Genomic DNA, 19,786 nt, shown 5'->3' with positions numbered 1-19,786 from the left:
TTTCGCACCCTGGCGAATGGTCAGCGGACAATAGTAAACATTCCTTTTTAGGACATTGTCGGAACTACCGATTCATGCCGATAACTTCTCGGTTCAAGGTCGCTAATCAGTCGTATCAAACTTTTCTAAAGGAGCGAAAACCTAGAATGTGATGAATCAAAATTTGGGGAAAATTCTATAAGCATGAGCAAAAGCACAGAGGAGGAGGGTCCAGAGGCCTACGGAAAAAACGGAGATAGTGGAGATGACGTCAAGGAAATGCTAACGGATGGTTTTATGGATTATTTCATGCCCAGTTTGGAAAATGTTCAAGACAGACTTAGCGAATTGACGTAGGTTGGAGTGCAAAACATGCAAGCTCGCTCGATGGGGAAAGGAGAAACGTAGTAGTAGTGACATAACCATTGCATAAAAAAGATGTTAAGTCGAGCTTAGTCGCTGATAAATTTGCTATTATTTAACTTTAATTTAGCGTGTACGCCATATTGATGTCCACAGTTGTGTGCTGAGACACCTGGCTTATGAACAGAAGCGAGGCTGTCTGAAACCTTGCTTCTCGCTGTCTCTCTACGTATACTTTTAATTTCCAATATCTAGTTCAGTTTCCAGTTGGTAACTTTTACTTGATAAATTATATATTAATTACATATAAACAGAAACCCATAAGGGTTGAAACGTGTGACGGCCCCTTTGTGTGCTGGGAAACAAGCTTCTGAATATTCAAATATTTGCTAAGTACCATATTTGGAACAACAAGAGCAAGGGCTTTCCAAATATGGTACTTAGCACTGAAACATTGAACCAATCAGTTCGCACTGAATATTCGGAAGCTGTGAACGTGTGTTACACATTTTAACCCTTATGGGTTTCTGATATAAAATAATAGACCATTAAAATTCAGTCCTAAACAAAAGGCATCATCTTGAGGCTCAGGGGAATAAATAGAACGATATGGGTTTATTCCCCAGAGCCAATACCTTGCCCTTTAAAGAGACATTTTCATATAGGATGTGTGCTTGCTACATACCTGAAGCAATGGAAACTTGAAAACATTAGTTATACCTAGTGAAAGAGATGTCTTTTTGCAATGGTGACTCTGGAACATTCTGAGAAAATATAAGAGGGCTCTTTTGCTGGGGTCAAACCTACGAACCTCTGATCACGAATTTGGATACCCTACCACTGAGCTATCTTTTGTCAAATTTGATGCTAGCATATGTAGAGTTTTAGCCTTTGGCCTTGTCTTTTTTTTTTTGCTTTCATTGTAAATTCCTTTATGACCAAGAGAGATTGGGTACCACACAAACTATTATGAAGCCAACAAACTGACCTGCTCCGAACTGTGCGGCTTCATAGCTCAATTAGTAAAGCATTGCACCAGCATTCGCAGAGATCATGGCGCTGGAGCCACCTGAATTTTTCAGGTGTCTATAAGTGACAGTATTGCTTGGACTTGCATGGACAAGGTTAGCTAAGGACAGATACCTGTGAGATCAATCCAGGGAGGGGTTCCTCCATCAGGAGTGAATTTAGACCTGATGATGATGACGATGAAATCTTGCTTAAATTCTCCAGATGGGTGCAAGGATTACTCTCTTTTAAAACAGTACTATAACCCAAAAAATAGTAATAATGACCATCAATAATATTGCTTGCATCCATGGTTAAGACGATGGTCATCAGATCGAGATCCAGGTTCACACCTCTGTGAGTATGTCGCGAAAAAATAATAAGAAAGAGTTGTGATTACTCAATGTAAAGGAGGGGATGAATATAATGGGAAGGGGCGATGAGTAGGTTTGTATGTAGAGGAACCTGTAGTAGGTTTAATAAAAGGGGGATGAATGGAAAAGTGTGGGGGTAGGGGTAAGTAAGGGACATGTAGAGAGCAAAGATTGACAGTTTTTGCGTAAATTCGTTTTGACACCCCTTTTTTTCAACTACACACTATATCGCGATCTTCTTATAGTTTTGCCTATGCGCGAGCCGTGAATATTTCGTGGTATTGCCGTCTCACTTTTGCGGCCTGTGATTGGTTCTAATGTTGAAATTGACGTTGTTGCACTGAATTGGGTTGCTGACGTACACAAACAAATACGTTTTGCAGGTAGAAAAAATTGAAATTTCGATCAGGCGCGGGTTGATTAGTTTACAGTTTTATTTATCCTTATAAATGATGGATCGCGATACAAAACAAATTGCGATTTTGAGACGGCAATACCACATTATATTGACGGCGTTGGGTGAAAATATATTCCGCATTGGGCTCCGTCGCTTCGCAACTCCACCCAATACGGAATTTATTTTCTCCCAACTAGCCGTCAATATAATGTGGTATTGCCGTCTCAAAATCGCAATTTGTTTTTAATAAAATAAAATCCCTTTTTCAAAGATACATGTAGTTGATAGAAAAAAATTAACAAGTTAAAAATAAAGTCACCTACGTAGAAAAAAACTACCGCTAACTACAGTGAAATAATTGGCTGCAAACAAAAATCAACTAAAACATATACATGTATGAGTACATTGTTAATCCAAGTATACCATTTTTTGACATTCTGGTCGTCATAATTTGTGTGGAATATTCTTGAATTGACGCTGGTTTTAATTTCCAAGGCACTCCCTATATTTTCCTGACCAAGTTCAGTTGTAAAATGTTGAAACTAGAATGACGCAAAAGAAAGTTCACTTTTGGGGAAAAAGCTTCAATCTCTAACTAAACATAATACAGTACTACAGTTTCAGCCTTCTCAGTTAGGGATGAACAGATTTTTTTTTTTTAAAGTCTTTATTTTCTTGCTTTTAGACAGAATCAAGGAATTTTGATAGAAACCATTCAGCAGGAAAATGACAAGTATGTTGATTGTCATTCAGCTAGAAACCTGGCAGTTATGGTGAGCAAGAGGATTATGAATAGGTCATTTAATTTTTGTCCTAATGGATAGTTTTATTCCGCAAGTCCATATTGGGTTCCAAGTAGGCAATAAGTGCGACAAAAACTCAAGTCAACTTGAGACTTAATTGACATCTTATCGCCTTATTGTATCTGTTCAAGTAAGCATTCAAGAGGAATAAAACTAGACTTGAGATCTTATTTTGGCTTCTCTGAAGATGCCTCATTTCTAAGGTTACAAAGTAACTTAAAGGTACTTCAACTAAAATAAACCCCATCCACATTCAAAGTAGAACTTGGTCATACTAAAAAATCATCTTACATCCCTGTTATCAACCTGCCTATTATGAGTACCAGAGTTTGAACTATCTTGCTATTCTACCTTTTTAACTTGTACTGATCTTGTTCGAATAAGATTAGATTTAGTTAAACATCTAATGATAAAGAAGAGCGAAAGAAACTTTACACAACGTTTCGATGACTCCATGTCATCATTTTCAAGTGAAAATAAAATAAAATTTGATAACTTAATACATACCTTGCGAGGTGATAAAACGTAAAAGTGTTCATGTAAACATGAGTGCTTGTGTCATAAGCTGGATATTATTAATTTTTCATTGAGAACGTTGATCTTAGTTTCTGTTTTATTCTCTTGGTCCATGTGATATCGAACAAAAAAAATCATAATCAATAAAGAAAACACACATCTGATTGGCTTAGCCGCCAACGTAATTCCACAGGAATATTGGAAACAGTAGATCTGTGACAGGAAATAATGACAGTTCAAGATTAGCTATTAAGATACAATTGTTTCTTTTCAGCTTTCCTATGTTCGCACATATCATTCAAAGCTCACAAAAGTCAAGCAGGATATGAGTTCAGTAGAAGACAGGGTGGGGAAACTAAAGGTAAGTTTATTTAATAAGTGAAATGCAGATGAATCAAAATATGATTTTCAAGGTCCTTGAATTTGATGTTTGAAAAACTTTTAGAACTGCATGTGTTACATTTAGGTTAAAATAATAATTATTATAGACAATTTTTTTGACAAAATTCTTTTCCAAACAAAATTTCCTTTTACCTCCTCTAACTGGACCCCACCTCATTTTGTTTTGAAATGCATTCCCCACAGTTAATGTTTAAATAATATCTTGATCCTGGTTGTTTGGAATTGTGGATGTATTTAAGCCTGGTCCTAAAGGTCCTAATTTTCATGTGCGAAATCAATTGAATTATAAATATTCAATGGTTTTTTCTGTGAAAGTGAAATTTGCAACATTTTTCCCCTTGTGCTAAATACATAATTGCAATTAAATGTACAGAGGTCTTTTGTCATTTTGCCTTTTAGTCTTTCCCTGTTATTTTGTATATTTCCATTATCTTGGATGTTTTGCACGTCCAACAGTTCCAGCTGGTCAACATCATTGCAATTGCTGGTTTTCACTCACGTGATCAACAGCCATGTTTTTCAACCAAAACAAAAGGAAGCGTTTGCATAATAATAGAGTTAAATTCCCGGATGATTTGGTCGGGGCACCAACATGGCCGCCTTTTCTTTGTTTAGGGCACCAACATGGCGGTCGTGACGTTGTGTGAAAACCGAGAATTGGGTTGTTTTGAAATGACATTTGCATTCCTTCTTTTTCCCTATGAAACACTCACTTTCCATTCATTCTATTTCCTTCCATCCTTTTCATAGAAAAGAGCCATGAAACTCAAGTTACAAAAGGAGAAGGATGAAAGGAGCAAGGCGGAAGCTTATGAGAGGAAACTAGAGCTTGAGAGACAACTCACTGCTAAACTAGCATCCGATCATCAGCAGTAGCTTTGTCTAAATGAATAGAACTACAGTGAAATATTTTTTATATGCTGGAACTGCTGGGTATTTGTGTAAAAGTGGGGCTCACAACACTCCATTTGAAAAGAAATTATTGTATGAAATAACAATAATAATTTATTATTATTAAAGGATTCATATAACTGGTGTACTTTACTCACGACAGGAAGTTTTTTTTTAAAAAATTAATGGTTACCAGTAATTGAATTTGACCTGTTTTAGGTACTGACCATGATACTAATTTCCGGGGTGAAGCTGTGCTGCTTTTTGGCATCTACACTGTAGTTCCCTGATAGCAGATGTCCCTTTTTTTTTGCTCTTGCTGGGCTGAAAAGTACAGGAAAATAAACCCTCTGCCATGGGTCGAAATTTCACTGTTTAGCATGTGTGGCGGTTACTGGGCCACCGCGCACCGGTGGCTCAGCTGGTTGAGTACAAGGAAAGGTTACGTTTATACAAACGTTGGTCGTGTAGCACTTATGTTTTAAACAGAGTTAACTGAATAGAGTAGTTCATTCAGTTGACACAAGGTGATTCCGTGCACCTTTATGGTTGCCTAGCACGTGATCAATTTCTTACTTTTCATAGAACAGCATGACCTTTCCCTTCATTCATAAAAGTCAGAGACTGCAGAAATTTTCGTGTTTTCACGATCGTCATTAATCTTTCGATGAGAATTCGATTCAGAGTATCACAGGCAACCCAGTGTACGCTTCATGGAGCGTCTTGTTTATTAATGAAATGTAACGCATTCTTCAATAAAAAGATATTACACTGTACATTGATTAAGGTATGCATAACTGAGGATAAAGTGTTGCCTTTGAGGTGTTATCTGAAAATGTTGAGACTTTCAACTCCAAACCATAGATCCATCTCACAACCCTTCAGTTGTCATAAATTCCATACAACATAAACACACATGCTTTCCACAGCGTGAAAAGACTAGGGCATGAAGTTCCCAGTGCTGTGGCCTGTCCTATTGGGGAGTTTAAGTTCTGCAAAGCAGATATCAACAAGAATGTGAATTAAAAAATGGTTAGTTCGTGTTTTTAAAGTCTTTCCTCATTATTCCAGATTGGTCTTTTCACATTTGCAGAGAATGTGAAAGGAATACACAAAAGTACTCTGAAGTAGCTTGAAGTGCATTTGAGCGGCCACTGTTTTGCTCAAACAGGAGATTTAATCGGTCGAAACAGCGATAGAATATCTTCGAAAGACAAAACTGCAACTAACAAAAAGCCAAAAATTATCACCAAAAAAATAAAACCCTTGCACTTGCGACGTGCTTTTATAAATTTAAAATGTCTGTGAGTGCATGTTTAATAACCACGCATCACGCAAGATTCACTCAATGCCTTCTTAACAGCCACTGTTTTCTTCAATGTCTGGGTCATACATCTTAAAAGTCGATCCCTATTCTCTTCCACGAGAGGTCGTCGGCTTTGTGGTGATGTATCAAAAGGCTTTTGAGTGTATAAGACCACCTTAGCAGAAATAGCCGTAAGTCAAGGAGGCTTTGCCAGTTGCTGGAACATACATGTATGGATGCAGATGTCGAAAATATGGAACGGTATTTGCATCAAATAATATTAATCACACAAGAAACTTGAAAGATACTTTATTGTCAACTATATTTTGCTAATAGCAATTTATTAGTTAGACTAATAGAGCAGGCAGTATCATGATTATTATTACTATTATTATGATTAAGAATTCAATGAAAACACCAACGTATGCATTCTTAATTACTGCAATGCAGAATTCCTCGTACATGTATGTCATAATCATCCTACCCAAGGTTAATTTCATAATAAATATCCTGTCATTCAAAATAAAATCCCCTTCTACTGTACATTGCTTTAAAGCTAATAGAAATAAATACTTTGTAAATATTTGAAACATCCGATTTCCAATAATTATATTTAGAACATTTTGCAAGAATGGAGAGAGATACGACTTGCACTATAATGTTAAGTTTACAATTTACTTATTTTGCAAGTTAATGCAGCCCTTGAATACATGTAGGTGCTGGAAAGGATTGTAAGGGGATTAGTCACTTCTGACTCTTGATGCACCATTTCCAGCCTCGAAATTCTAAGAGATCTCGTGCAGGTTGGGGAGAAATGACACTAGAGACCCATTGGAAAGAGCTACAGAATATGTATGTGCAGCTCATTTAGCATGCAAGTCAGGAACTTTGGAATTTCAGAATCCTGCACTTGTGTTTTGCACTCTCATAAGCTGCAGTCACATACTCCTACATAAGCCAGAAAATTGATTATTGGATCATTTTCACCTCAACCACTTCTCACATTTATGAGTAAGTTCTGAGTAATGTGGGACTATAATATAATTACCTTTAAAAGAAATTAATATTTTTCTCAATTGATGTACACAGTGTTTTACATAAAAGCTATGGTCAAGCATTTTACCACTCAGGTGTTCAGCAGATTTGAAAAAAATAGAAGCAAATTTTTGTTATGGATGTGGCGATTTAGTTCCTCATTTCCTTTGGACTTTGTTATTTGTGTTAATTAGTTACATAAATAATCAATGAAGTTCCTGTGCACATTACATATCATTAAACCTGCTGAAGTTTTCCTGGGTATGAAAGTATCCAGTCAATAGTAATAATGTCTTCACTAAATTAAAACCTCTTCCACCTTATCATTAGAGCATAAAGTTAATTACCCACTGCGAGCAACAGTTAGTTTCTTTTAGTGAGCCGCCGTCCAGTGACAAGGACGAATAAATTAAATTTGAACCAGTAAAACGAGTTAGTAAACTTGTTTTGGCACTTGCGCGTGTCGTTATCTACGTAACTGCTGCGTTTGGGCGAGCCTACTGTGTAGTAATTTCCCACGAAATAAGACGAAGTGATGTCAAATATATCACGTGGATTGTGACGTACTTCGCACATGCTCGATGGAAAATCAAACAGTAGGAGAAACCAAATGCTCGCATGGTAAAAGTTAATCTAATGATTGTTAAATGATTTCTTGGTCCCTAATGTTATCTGCTATGACAGGAGTAGACGATGGTGCCACCGTTGTTGTCTCTGATAGTTCATCGTTGGTGGTAGTACTGTATGTGGGTCTAAGTTCATTGTCCACAACCCCCTCTGTTGAAGGAACATTTGAAGAATCTTGAATTTCCTCTAATCCCCTTCCATCTGCCACAACTCTTGGTGAAATGTTCTCAGTATTTGATAGCTCAGTCATTGCATTATGTGCGATGCCACCATTTACTTGATGTTGATAATCAAGATTACCTGGATAAGGTGGGGGTAGAGTGGTTTCATCTTCATTATCAGAACTTTCACTGTCACCAGATTGGAGGGTAAAAATTCTTTGAGATGGATTTTGGCCTGGCATCTGAGAGCCTGTAGCTGCAATTCTATTCCCTTGCATGAACGCAGGGCTGTTTTCAGGAGTCGGAAATCTATCTGGATGATTCATAACTGGTACAAAAGAGAAAAGGTTGGGAAAAAATAAAATATTACAAAACCTATAACAAAATTTTATAAAATAAAATTAATTAATTAATTCAGAGGTTTAACCCCTTCAGTCCTGAGAGCGAGACTTTACTCTGTGTAAATTATGTCAGATGATTTTACTCATCCATGACGGCCGCTTCGGGGATGAATGAGTTAAAGGGGCTCTTGCCCCTACTAACTTTGCAACTTAACTTTAACCCATAAATTTTATCAAAGACTCGTGGCCAAAAGTTTACCATAGAGAGAAGACCGGTCTGCAAACTGACTCAGATGTGATTTGTCGCCTACGTGGTAAGCAACGAGAGACACAGGCCCACATTCTCTCTGGATGTAGTACTCTGGCACAAATGAAATACTTAGCGCGTCACAACGCTGCTTTGAAGCTAATCTTTTTCGAGCTGTTGAGAGAAGCTGAGCTTGTTGACATGGTGCCACCATCGTATTCGCCTGCAGAACCTAAGGCTCTTTACGAGAACGAGAAATCTAAAGCTTACTGGGACGTTCCCCTGCATGCCGAGAGTTTACAGAAGTACGGTGTAACAGAATAGACGTGAGGCTGGTCTACAAGGAGGAGAAGAGGATTGTTTAGTTAGAGATGAGTTGCCCATGGATTTCAAATAGGGATTTGAAGGAAAAGGAGAAAGCACTGAAATATGCTCCCCTGTGGTACGAGCTTAGCAAGCAGCTGCCAGGGTACAGTGTACAGCAACACAATATTGTGGTTGATGCCTAGCTTAGGAGGATGCTCTGCAAGTGTGAGATCTAATATCAAGCAGCTGTTTGGCAGTAGAGGAGGCTCTGTCCTGAGGCGACTCCAAAAGCCATTGGTATCAGGAACACTTAATATTGCAAGGAATTTTAAAATTGCAAGAAGATAAAACACCCCAGAGATATGGATAATAGTTTATAGATTTCACTAGAATACGACTTTTTATATACCGGTCAATAGATTTTGCTATAAATACGACTTTTTACATAATTGTAGTTTTTTTTCAGGTTTTTAGTTTTGTTTATTCCTAGAAGAATAAGTATACTGTGATAATAATACCTGTGCTGTAAGAAGGCGGAAAATCTGCTTGAAATGTATAAGACTCATCTGTACCCACAACCTCCCTCTGATGGGTACGTCGTTCAGCATATTCATTTTGCTGATTGCAGCAATTATTATTGAGACACATTCCTGTCATGAAACACCGCAACATGCCCACTCCAATGAATACCACTGCACAGAAAATTCCAGCCACAATGCCAGCAGTAGTTTGTGTTACATTGGAATCTATTAAAGAAAGAGGATTTCTGTAATTTGTTTTTTGAAAAATATTGTGGATTTTTACAGTCAAGCTATGTCATGGGTGACCAGTAGTTCTGAAATTTGAACTGAGTACTCAAATCTGGATCCCAGTTTTGAACTTTGCTCTTGAGATTCTGACTTTGCCATGGATTTTCAAATAGTTCACTATGAACTTTAGTTTTAGTACAAAATATAATTGGTGTTCGTAAAATGAAAACTATTTCCAGCACTTGATGAATTATCATTCAGTTATACATGTAGTGCATTTTTTGTGCCAACTTTCGGAAAAAAAATCAGAGATTCCATTCAAATCTCGGGAGCTCCAGTCTCGTGGATACTGGTCCACGCATGACATAGCTAGACTGTAAAGCACCAATTATTTTTGCTTTCTTAGGTTGTTACCGGTAGGTGTAAGGGCCAAAGGGAGGCAAGGGGCTATGAAAAAGCAATTTGGAACCTTCTCACAAACCCAAACATACATGTACAACAGTTCTTAGCATAAATACAAGGATAATCTCATGGCACAGTCCTAGTCTTGCATTGTCTCATATATTAATTTAGGGCTTTGGAGAGTAGTTGAGACATTTCCTAGAGTGGAAAGAAATTCTATGCATGTGAGCTTTTGGCCTACCAAAAAAACAGCAAATTCACCACCACACAGTCCCTTTGAAACGACGCATCTCTGATTAAAAAATCCCTTTTCATTTTTTGTTGTAATTAACATTGCTAAAGGTTTAGGGTTCCTATGTGGCCTTCATGGTTTGACTGGTGACCCTATCTAATAAAACAAAAGGTACATACAATGAAACTATACTCCTAGTTTCTTGGTAGTCCACTGACATTTAGCCATGTCATAAATGATTAACTATTCTGCTTGACCCATGCCCTCTGCATTTGTGAAAATGCTAGGAGCTTGTAGCGACCGTGGCTTAACATGGACTGGCTCCTGAATAGATTTTTAAGTTATTCACATTGCAGAATTGTAGTGTTAATTTGGAGGGAGATAACTTCCTTGTAGTGCCTAGAGTAAATACCACTAGTTATGGTCTTCATTTCTTGTCGTATTATATGGTAGTAAGGTATGGAATTCTCTTGCAAATGCTAAGAGAACAATCCAGGAATTAAGTAATTAATTTAAGTCTGCAATTTAAAAAATGAAATTCAATACTGACTGCTGCACCTTTTGTAGTGGTTGATTTTTCATCCTTAACTTTTATTAAGTTCTAGGTATATCTACATGTATCAATAGAGTGCCAATGAGCAAAAACCTGTACCGGTACATGTATTGTGGGTGGAAAGGGAATTACTTTTTTTTTTTTTACAGTTGCTAGGTTATCTAATATTGGAAAGAATAAAATAAAATCAGGTTTGCAGAGGATGTTATCAGTAAGAAACTTTAATTTGAAAATCTGAATCATTTATCGACGAGATGTTGAATCAACATTATTGTATATGTTAGTCAGAATAAAAGGATTAAAGCTCCCATGTGAAGATTACAACAGAACAAAAGTACGCACATGCTCTGATTGGTCAATGCTAAATGGGAACATCTTCCCCTATATTTCCTAATATGTTCATATTGTAATCATGTAATATCAGTGAAGTACTACATACAATGAACAAAGCATAATGACTAATAACTGTGTGAATTGAACTGTGACAACACACCGGCAAGTCACTGGCACATAGTAGTTTGCGAGTGCTTTGAATCTGAGTTGAACTTTCAGTTCAATTTTGACCAAAGTAGGCAACATGCTGGTTCAATTCAGTGGCAAACATTTCATGACCACTGTGTTTACTCAGCAAATTTTCAGTAAAGTTGTTTTTCACAGTGACATCATCCACTTCTCAAATCAAAATTGCAAGGTGTTCAGGTATGAAGTGGTTTCCTCCGATAAACCAGTCTGGTATTTATCCTTTCACTGTATAATATAAAACAAACAGCCTGGACTAAAATAAATGTCAAAAAGAGCTTGAAAGCAGCATACTACATGTATAAATGGGTGAATTCCGAAGATTGGCTCGGTAAAACGATTGATTTGTGTATATAATGCTGTTGTGTGCCCTTTGACATTTGCAATGGCCTGAACCTCCTGGTACAAATTTGTACCCAAGGCAAATAAAATAAAATGTTACTCACTGTGATCAAGATTAGCTTCATAATGAAGAGAAAATCCAGTATGTGAATTATAGTTCTCTGGATCCCCATCAGAATATGAAAAAAACTGCACAGTGAAAGATGATTCTGCTATTCTTATAGATACAGGAATTGCATTTCCACAAAACGTCCCTTCCAAAGTTGCTCCAGTGTCTTTGGTAAGTAACAAACTGTGTATTGCAACATTATCCTTGCACTGACCACCTGATTTTGGTGGCAGATCAAAGGCACTGTTGAAAGTGATTACACAATAAATAATTATTGAGTTTGGGGTGAATATTTCATCATGGCCAGAAAACACCTTGGCCCAGCATTATCAATACCACTATCATTACCACCAGTAATAGTGCCAGACCATCAGCATTCTAAATGTACCAGTATGACCATGCATGAGCACCAACACCAAAACCAGTTACTGAACCACCATTGCCAGTACCAGAACCAGTAGCATCAACAGCATTCAGCTATTAAAAGTACCACTAACCACACTGTTGGCATCAAAATTAATACAAGTGCCAGCACCACCACAAGTCAGCACCTAACCCCTTGGAGTTGTACTAATGTGCGAGCCAGCGAGCCATGCGAGGCATGACAGCGAGTCATGGCAGCCATGGCTGCGAGTCATATGAGCCAACATGGCGAGCCATGACAGTTATTGAAAGCTAACCATTTTCAAATGGGTGCTTAGACTTAACTGTTTATCAGCACTATTTGAAATGGGTGCTTAGACTTAAATAAGAAATTTGCATGGCTTGCATGGCTCGCTGGCTCATAGATTTCGCAGACCCAACCCCTTGAGGCAATCAATTGAAATGTGTCAATGGTCAATGGTGAATTTAAACATTCAGGTGTATGTTTTGTGCTTAACGCATTGAAAATGTTAAATATTATTAGTCACCTGAATGACACTTTGATGTCCACAACTGTATCATCTACAGACACGAACCAGGTGCACACAAGCCCAGCAGGGTACGGTGAAGGATAATTTGGAGATTCAATGGTTCCAGAAGACTCACTGAGGAGACCTCCACAATGGGAAATTCCTAATTAAACATAAATTTTAACAAATACAATTAACCGACTGTGCCATCGATATCCTTGCTCCTGATGATTTGAACATTGGAATAATTTGCATAATTATGGCTGTTCACCAAAAAGGATCCACTCCTGGCTCAATTTGTTTTCAGAATTCACTTCTACCAAACTTTGCAAACAGACGACTGGTTCCCCGAAGTAAATAATGGAGATTTTATCTCTCACAGTCCACTCAAAAACTATTTCCCTCAAGTTTAACCATGTTGCTGTATGTTCTCACTCTCATTTGAATTCATTTTGAATTATTAAGAGCCTGTAAATCATCTTGAAAGCTAAGTGCACTTCCTTCACTAAAAAAGGAATTGCATTTACAAAGACAACATACTTCAGAGTAACTCGAGTGCAACATCGGCTCACCTTGGGCCAATGAGTATTCAAAAAGGCTCACTGCAAACAAAATAAAGTACAAGTGGATCAGTTTTTTCTTTAAAATCAATAAACATGGTAATTTCCAACAATCTGAAATAGTTTCAATTCAAATAAGGCTTTTAATCTTTTTCATCCCATGGTTTACATAATTTTTAACATAATTTTTTTCTAAAGTGTACTTTGATTTTCTGCAAGCAAGGAATTGTAAATTTAACAAATTGAATGTGGTTCAGAATTGTCCATACCCTTATCGACAACAATAGTTGTCATCACAGTGGTTAAAAAAATAGAATCAACAAATTTGACCACTGTGATGGCAAATATGGTTATTGATAAGAGTACAGACAACGCTGAACCACATTGGATTGGTTTTTTACCACAATATTCATTGTCAAAGAAAATGTCCATTTCAGAACACGACCAGGACAGTGACACAAAGGAGGAGCAAACGTTGTCTACAGTATAACTTTCTCGCATTTTGATTGGTTTGCATTTTGATTGGTTTATTTCCCAAAATGAGCATTTCTGATTGGCTATACAATTGCATGCAGACCTACCAACTCTCCAGGTTTTTTCTCTTTTCTCCCGGCCTCCCGGCAAAGACGTTAAATCTCCCGGCTTTTTCCAGATTCAGACAAGAAGCGCAAAAAAGTGTGAATTCTATTTGGTCCCTTTTCTTCACTGATCAATTGCATGCTTCACACTGGTTCCTAGAGGGTACCACTAAATGCATTAAGTGATTTTTAAGACCTCACTAAGTCTTAATGAAAGGTAAAGCACTTTTCATACGTTTGACAAAAAGTTCTTAAAAGCAACCTTTCCTTTAAATCACAAGTGCAACTGCAAGTATCATGTATCAATTCTGTAATGTTTTAGTATTTGATGCTGAATATCAAGGTGAGAGAGAGATAGAAACAATGTGGTCAACTCCAGTTTTAATGAATGAACATGTACCGAGAAACAGAGGAAAATCAAGAACGTACTGTTGTACTCACGAGATAACTAGATTAACTGTGAGTATCAAATTATGTTTAGTTACAAAAGTCACATTCGGTTGGTATTCAAAAAACATCAAACAAGTCAATTTCGTGACATCTTCCTTTCCTTAATTAATTAATGTCATCAAATAATCATTGTGCCAAGCAAGGGCTTTCTTCACATGAGAGGACCGTCGCAGGGCATTGACCCGCCGGGCTTGCACGGTAGGTTCTGTCTCAGCTGTGATTGATGATGGTGTTTCTTGGCTGATGTTGGGAGATTCCGGGCTGTAGTGTGGAAGGTCTTCATCGGATGTAGAGGGTGGTGGTGGCTCGAACCTTGTTCTGAGTTGACATCTGTTCTGATGATAGAGAACGGTTGGTTACGACCTTAACACAACTGCCAAGCTAGACCATTTGATGTCGCCAGTGAGTTTCATTCTAACTGCTCGACCTGGCTGAATTGGGGATAACGGTTGACTCTTTTTGTGTGTCACTCTCAGGGGTCAATGGGTTACAGGTCAAAGTGCTCTCTCTATTTTTGGGCCACACATGGAGCTTTGTTTTGCCAAGGATTTGTTGTCGTTCACCAGTGTCGGACATGATACATTTATTGAACTCTTGAAGCTTGGTGAGGGAAGAATCTCCAGTTATATTAAGGACTTGTACAATTTCAGAGGCTGGCAGTAAATTGCATTCGGACCAAGTATCTTCTTGAAATTGGACCTTGTTTCCTGTTTGTCTTCTTGTGACAAGCAAACAAACTAGAGCTTTTTTAACACGGGGGTTGCGCTCTTCATCCACTACACATATTTCATATTGGTTGTCAGAATCTTCCACAGAAACCACTAGCTTACTGCAGCAAAGGGATTGATAGTGGTTTAGGTTTCCACATCGGTGACATTTTTGACGAAATGCCAGACATTATGTCTTGTGGTTTTTGTTCCTGACATCTGCTGCAGTAGGCACACGATGCCTGCATTTACAGGTTTCCTTTTCCGGCACGCAAGGGTGTAGGTGCTTTAGAAGCTCTGTTTATTTCTCAGCGCCCATTTTTAAACATATTTACACTGACTTGTCCACCCATAAGCTTCACTTGTTGCTTGGTTTGTTCTGCTTCTTTAATTAAATCTACGGCCTTTTGCAAGTTACATTAAATCACTGAATCGAAGCAACCTTTCACGCATTTTATCACCACATATACCTAAGACAATTTTGTCATGCAAAATCTAATCTGGGGTGATATCTCCATGCTGACAATTTTTTGCAATTATTGTCCTTAATTCTGTTAGATACGCTGCTGTACCTTCATCTAATTCTTGCTTTCGATTATTAAATCTACAGAGTTCGTAGATAACCTGTGTTCGAGGCTCACAGTACTCATCAAATTTTGCAAGCACATGTTCTATGTTTGCTTCGTCTTCATCTTCTCCCCATTCAAAGGCATTGACAGCCTTTGTTGCCTCTTTCCTTGCCTCTACTGTTTGAAGATTCCTGTGGCAATTTCATATCAAGTCAACACTTTCTTCCACACTTTCCAATATTATTTGTGGCTAAGTTGCTGTCCATGACAAGCGCTTTTGGTGGTGGTGGTGACTGGAGGCATGTAAATTTGTGGAGGCATTGCTTCCTGACGGGGTAATGCTACTGGCGTTGATCTTGTATCCATCAGTTTGGTTCAGTGTTGTTCTGACACCATCTAACGTTTCAGTATTTGACGTCAAATATCAAGGTGAGACAGAGAAAGAGACATTGGGCTTAACTTCAGTTTTAATGAATGAACATAGGAGATACACAGAAAAATCAAGAAGGTACTGTTGTATGCGTGGTGGCCTCGTGGTTAGAGTGCTCGACTCTGGATCGAGTGGTCCGGGTTCGGGTCCTGGCTGGGGACATTGTGTTGTGTTCTTGGGCAAGACACTTTACTCTCACAGTACCTCTCTCCACCCAGGTGTATAAATGGGTACTGCCAAAATGCTGGGGGTAACCCTGTGATGGACTGGCATCCCATCTAGGGGGAGTAGAAATTCCTAGTCGCTTCATGCTAATGAAACCGGAGATAAGTGCTGGCCTGAATGGGCCTTCTGGCTCGTAAGCAGAGACTTTTTTACTGTTGTACTCACGAGATAACTAGATTAAAGGCCCAGTAATACAGGCAACATTTTTCGTGCAATTTGTCGTGCAACAATATTGCCTTGCAAGTTGAGATGGTTTGTTGCGTGTATTACCACCTTCTTGTGCAAGAAATTTTTTTGTTGCGAAGAGTACACGTCAGTTTTACTCTTTGCAACATGGAAATTTGTTGCGGAAGAAGGTGGTAATACGTGCGACAAATCATCTCAACTTGCAACGCAACATCGTTGTGTCATACTATGTAAATATCTCACACCTTCTCACTAGCATCTATCGCACAGCACGCACAACCACCTAATTACCATAAAACACTACCGCCACACATTTATATAAATTAGGCAGTTATTCAAATAAATCATTAAGTAAAGTACGATTGTCCGGGTGAGTGTAGTCCTGAGAAGGACTGTTTGAGATGACATTACCTGACGTTTCGACAACCTGAGCTGAAGTCATCTTCAGAGTCAAGGACTTCCGCTCAGGTTGTCAAAACGTCAGTCAATGTCATCTCAAACAGTCCTTCTCAGGACTACACTAACCCGGACGATCGTACTTTACTTAATGATATGACTCCTGGGTTCAAACCATAATATTTTACAATTTTATTCAAATAAAGATCAGTTCTTCATAAGGCAAACGGAGTAAACAACAGTTGCGCGACGAGTTGCACGAAAAATGTTGCTCGTATTACTGGGCCTTAACTGTATATCAAATACATGTAATGTTTAGTTAATTACAAAGTCACATCCGGTTGGTATTAAAAAAACATCAAACAAGTGTGTAAGCCCAGGCCAGAAAACTAGAGCTGGTCACTCCAATCTAAGGTTCTGTATGTGCAACGTTATCACACCACAACACAAACCCACATTTATTGTCAAGTTCTGGAATCTGAACGATGACACCATGAGTTGAAAGACACAGAGAAGCGTTTGCTAAATTAAAGCAAAAGGGGGACCATGAGAGAGATCTCTATTAAGATTGTAAAACATGTACACAATTATTTTTTATTGAATCTCGCTTCTTACCTAAAACAGCCAGAATTAAGAAGTTGATGAGCGAGTGATCCCGAAAATGTTCCATGAAATTTAAATCTTACTTAACCAAGTGTACGTCAAACAGCGCTGTTAAACCAGAAATGTAGGAGGGGCACTCCGTTTGAGCAGCCGTCAAGGTGTCAAGGCACCTTCTTCTTGCTAATGTAGTATTTGCACCAAAGATAAATGCTCGATGTGTCCTCAAATCCCGAAATTCCTTTGAAATACGCACTGGAACGTCTGAGCCCGCGTTGCTTATGTCTGACCACTTACATCCCGAAAGACGACTGGAGACGAGTGAAATGAAAAGATGGGATAAATAAACCTGAAGTAGCTATTAAAAAACGGCCGTCAACAAAGTGAGTGGTAAATGACACAAATGAGGGAATTACACTTAATGGGCTCCAGTGGGAAGTTATTAGGAAATCACTTTCTCTTTTTCTCGCTATCGTATCTAATTTCTTGTCGGATACCGTGCACTTGATGGATTTTAGGGGGATGCTTCTGTAAAGTGAGAATGCACAATGTTTTTCATCGTCTTTGATGTTCTTGCAAATGACGTCATGAAATTCCCGCGGGTTATTACGACAACTTCCGACCATGATGCGACCATGGACGACCATTCTTCGACTACGAAGACCTTTTGGTGTTTGGAGCGAAAATTGACAGTTTTCAGGTGCACCGGCCAGGGCATCAATATATATTATTTGACCTATCGCATGTGTGGATTTGTTTTTACACGGAAATAGAGGTTGACGGATGCGAAACTCATAATTTCGGGGATATTGATCCTGTGGAAGTCTCTGGCTCGTCTTTCAGTCGTCTTTCCGGCCATATTTGGCTGATACGGCTTTATCACTAAAGCAGACAAACAAGTTATTCTGTTTTGAAGAGCTCGATCTTCAATATGACTGCCTGATAGAAGTTCAAAATGTATTTGTATATTTAAAGGTGGAAATCCTTGTTCAAAAGTTGTTTTGACGCATAAACTGTGCGTTGTTGTCATTTTGAGGACACATGAAAGATCATGACCCACCGACTCATCGCGAATGGCAAATCTCGTTGACAAAAAAGTCTTGAGTCCTGTTGTTTATGGGCTGAATTCTTTATAATGTAAGGCAAAGGATGGCTGCAAGTTCAAACGAGGTACAAAATGACACGAATGGCCAGAAAGAAACTGATAACCCGCTTTCGGAATCAAGTAACAGCCACAGCCGCTCAAACAGTTCCGTCTGCCCTCCCGTTTGGCGAGTGGTGTTTGTCAGCTCCAAAGTTCGACAAGTCGCAGTTCTGAACTCGGCAGCACGGTCGTCGGTTATATTCCTGCCTTATAAATTTGATAACACAACGTTGGACTCTCTTCTTCTCCAAGCAAAAGAAACACTTAACGGGCGCAAAGCTGAGAGCATAGCATTTCTTGTGCACGCGCAAGGTAATACGGGGCTGTGTTCAAATGATGATCAGGTAAGGTGTTGTGGTTTTGTTTGAAAATTTATTATTTCTTAATCCTGAAGTTTGCTATTCTTCTTTGCATTGTATGCAAGGTCAACGCAACTATTGCCGTCGTGCAATATCAAGATCTTTTGAGCATTTTGGAATGAAATTCGTTTCGGGAAATTCAGTCGGGTATTGGACTCTTGGAGACATAAGCCAGCGAAAGCTGATTAAAACGACCCTTTCAGACGTGAATTGTTGACAGAATTCCAACTTTTGTATGAGCATTATAAAACGGGATCATTCCGCGCGCAGCTGGGGCTGCAGGTATTGTTTACTCACTAAGATCTTAGTTGATTTTGTCACTGCATAATCGTTTTATGGACGTTAAGACTAAGTCATAGCTCGTTTTAGCAGCTGACAAACTTTTTTACTGGAAGGTTATGTCTTGCGTTGTTAGTTAAAATAATAATATTTTGTTATTGAATTTTTGAACACTCTCAGAACGCTAACACTTCTTGTGCATGATTTATGCAACTTTAATTTGTCCTGACGTTGTTAAGGTGACATGTTGCTGTGTACGTTCATTGTACTTTCGTGGTGATAGGATAAAGCTTTCTTTTGATACACTTTTGTCCTTACTCAAACTCAGAATTCAGATCTGGGAACTTTTTCATGAGTAATCAGAATTTCAGGTGGGTTTGCTGGACAAAAAAACCTGGAGATGCAGGGTGCTTATCATTTTTTGGAAAATTCCTGTTGGGTTAGCTGTACTGTTTTGTAGTGGTTTAATGGTCAGAGAATTTTCAGGCATAATGACCAACCGGACGAAATTGCACTTACGATAAAAATGTTCCAATAGTGCTGGGGCCCGGAAACACATGAATCCGTAAAACGGAATTTAAATCTGATTGGAAAATCAGGAGTGCCTCTGGAAATACTCTACCAGATTTTCCAGAAAATGACTGTTTTATTTGACATTTAACCAAGATTTCCGAGATTTTTGGCTGAAAGGTGAGCACCCACTGGCTATTTAGAAAATAGATCAAGGATCTTACAGTCAAGGAGGGTG

At 38.5% G+C, this 19,786-nt stretch overlaps 3 protein-coding genes across 4 annotated transcripts in view; 2 read left to right on the top strand and 1 right to left on the bottom strand.

The window, feature by feature from the left end:
• The first annotated feature begins 102 nt into the window (after nt 1-102).
• Nucleotides 103-4,886, top strand: LOC138042495 (biogenesis of lysosome-related organelles complex 1 subunit 6-like). The gene is made up of 4 exons (XM_068888402.1): nt 103-332; nt 2,807-2,894; nt 3,715-3,801; nt 4,593-4,886. Exons 1-4 carry the CDS (start codon nt 184-186, stop codon nt 4,716-4,718), a joined length of 450 nt encoding a protein of 149 aa, XP_068744503.1. The 5' UTR covers nt 103-183; the 3' UTR covers nt 4,719-4,886.
• Nucleotides 4,887-6,333: 1,447 nt separating this feature from the next.
• On the bottom strand, nt 6,334-17,734 carry LOC138042493 (uncharacterized). The gene is made up of 6 exons (XM_068888400.1): nt 17,272-17,734; nt 13,128-13,157; nt 12,574-12,718; nt 11,658-11,905; nt 9,275-9,502; nt 6,334-8,190 (listed from the first exon to the last, which is right to left on the bottom strand). The coding sequence occupies exons 1-6, from the start codon at nt 17,324-17,326 to the stop codon at nt 7,718-7,720; spliced, it is 1,179 nt and encodes a 392-aa protein (XP_068744501.1). The 5' UTR covers nt 17,327-17,734; the 3' UTR covers nt 6,334-7,717.
• Nucleotides 17,735-17,881: 147 nt separating this feature from the next.
• The window catches only part of LOC138042491 (uncharacterized), a 54,968-nt gene continuing 53,063 nt past the window's right edge, over nt 17,882-19,786 (top strand). Inside the window, exon 1 of one of the 2 annotated variants that reach the window (XM_068888396.1) lies at nt 17,882-18,744. In XM_068888396.1, the coding sequence (XP_068744497.1) occupies nt 18,406-18,744 (339 nt within the window). In that variant the 5' untranslated portion in view covers nt 17,882-18,405. The remainder of the gene's footprint in view (nt 18,745-19,786) is intronic. The other variant, XM_068888398.1, reaches the window with a different exon arrangement.

The sequence above is a fragment of the Montipora capricornis genome, chromosome 3 (assembly GCF_036669925.1).
Source record: "Montipora capricornis isolate CH-2021 chromosome 3, ASM3666992v2, whole genome shotgun sequence".
Classification (NCBI taxonomy): Eukaryota; Metazoa; Cnidaria; class Anthozoa; order Scleractinia; family Acroporidae; genus Montipora; species Montipora capricornis.
This window is presented reverse-complemented; position numbering and strand designations above follow the sequence as displayed.

Coding starts and splice junctions, on each gene's coding strand:
- LOC138042495 (XM_068888402.1), top strand. CDS start 184: ATGAGCAAAAGCACAGAGGAGGAGGGTCCAGAGGCCTACGGAAAAAAC. Junction 333..2,806: donor GACAGACTTAGCGAATTGAC/GTAGGTTGGAGT, acceptor TCTTGCTTTTAG/ACAGAATCAAGGAATTTTGA. Junction 3,802..4,592: donor ACAGGGTGGGGAAACTAAAG/GTAAGTTTATTT, acceptor TCCTTTTCATAG/AAAAGAGCCATGAAACTCAA.
- LOC138042493 (XM_068888400.1), bottom strand. CDS start 17,326: ATGGAACATTTTCGGGATCACTCGCTCATCAACTTCTTAATTCTGGCT. Junction 9,503..11,657: donor TGAAGCTAATCTTGATCACA/GTGAGTAACATT, acceptor TTTCTTTAATAG/ATTCCAATGTAACACAAACT. Junction 8,191..9,274: donor TCCGCCTTCTTACAGCACAG/GTATTATTATCA, acceptor CTTTTGTACCAG/TTATGAATCATCCAGATAGA.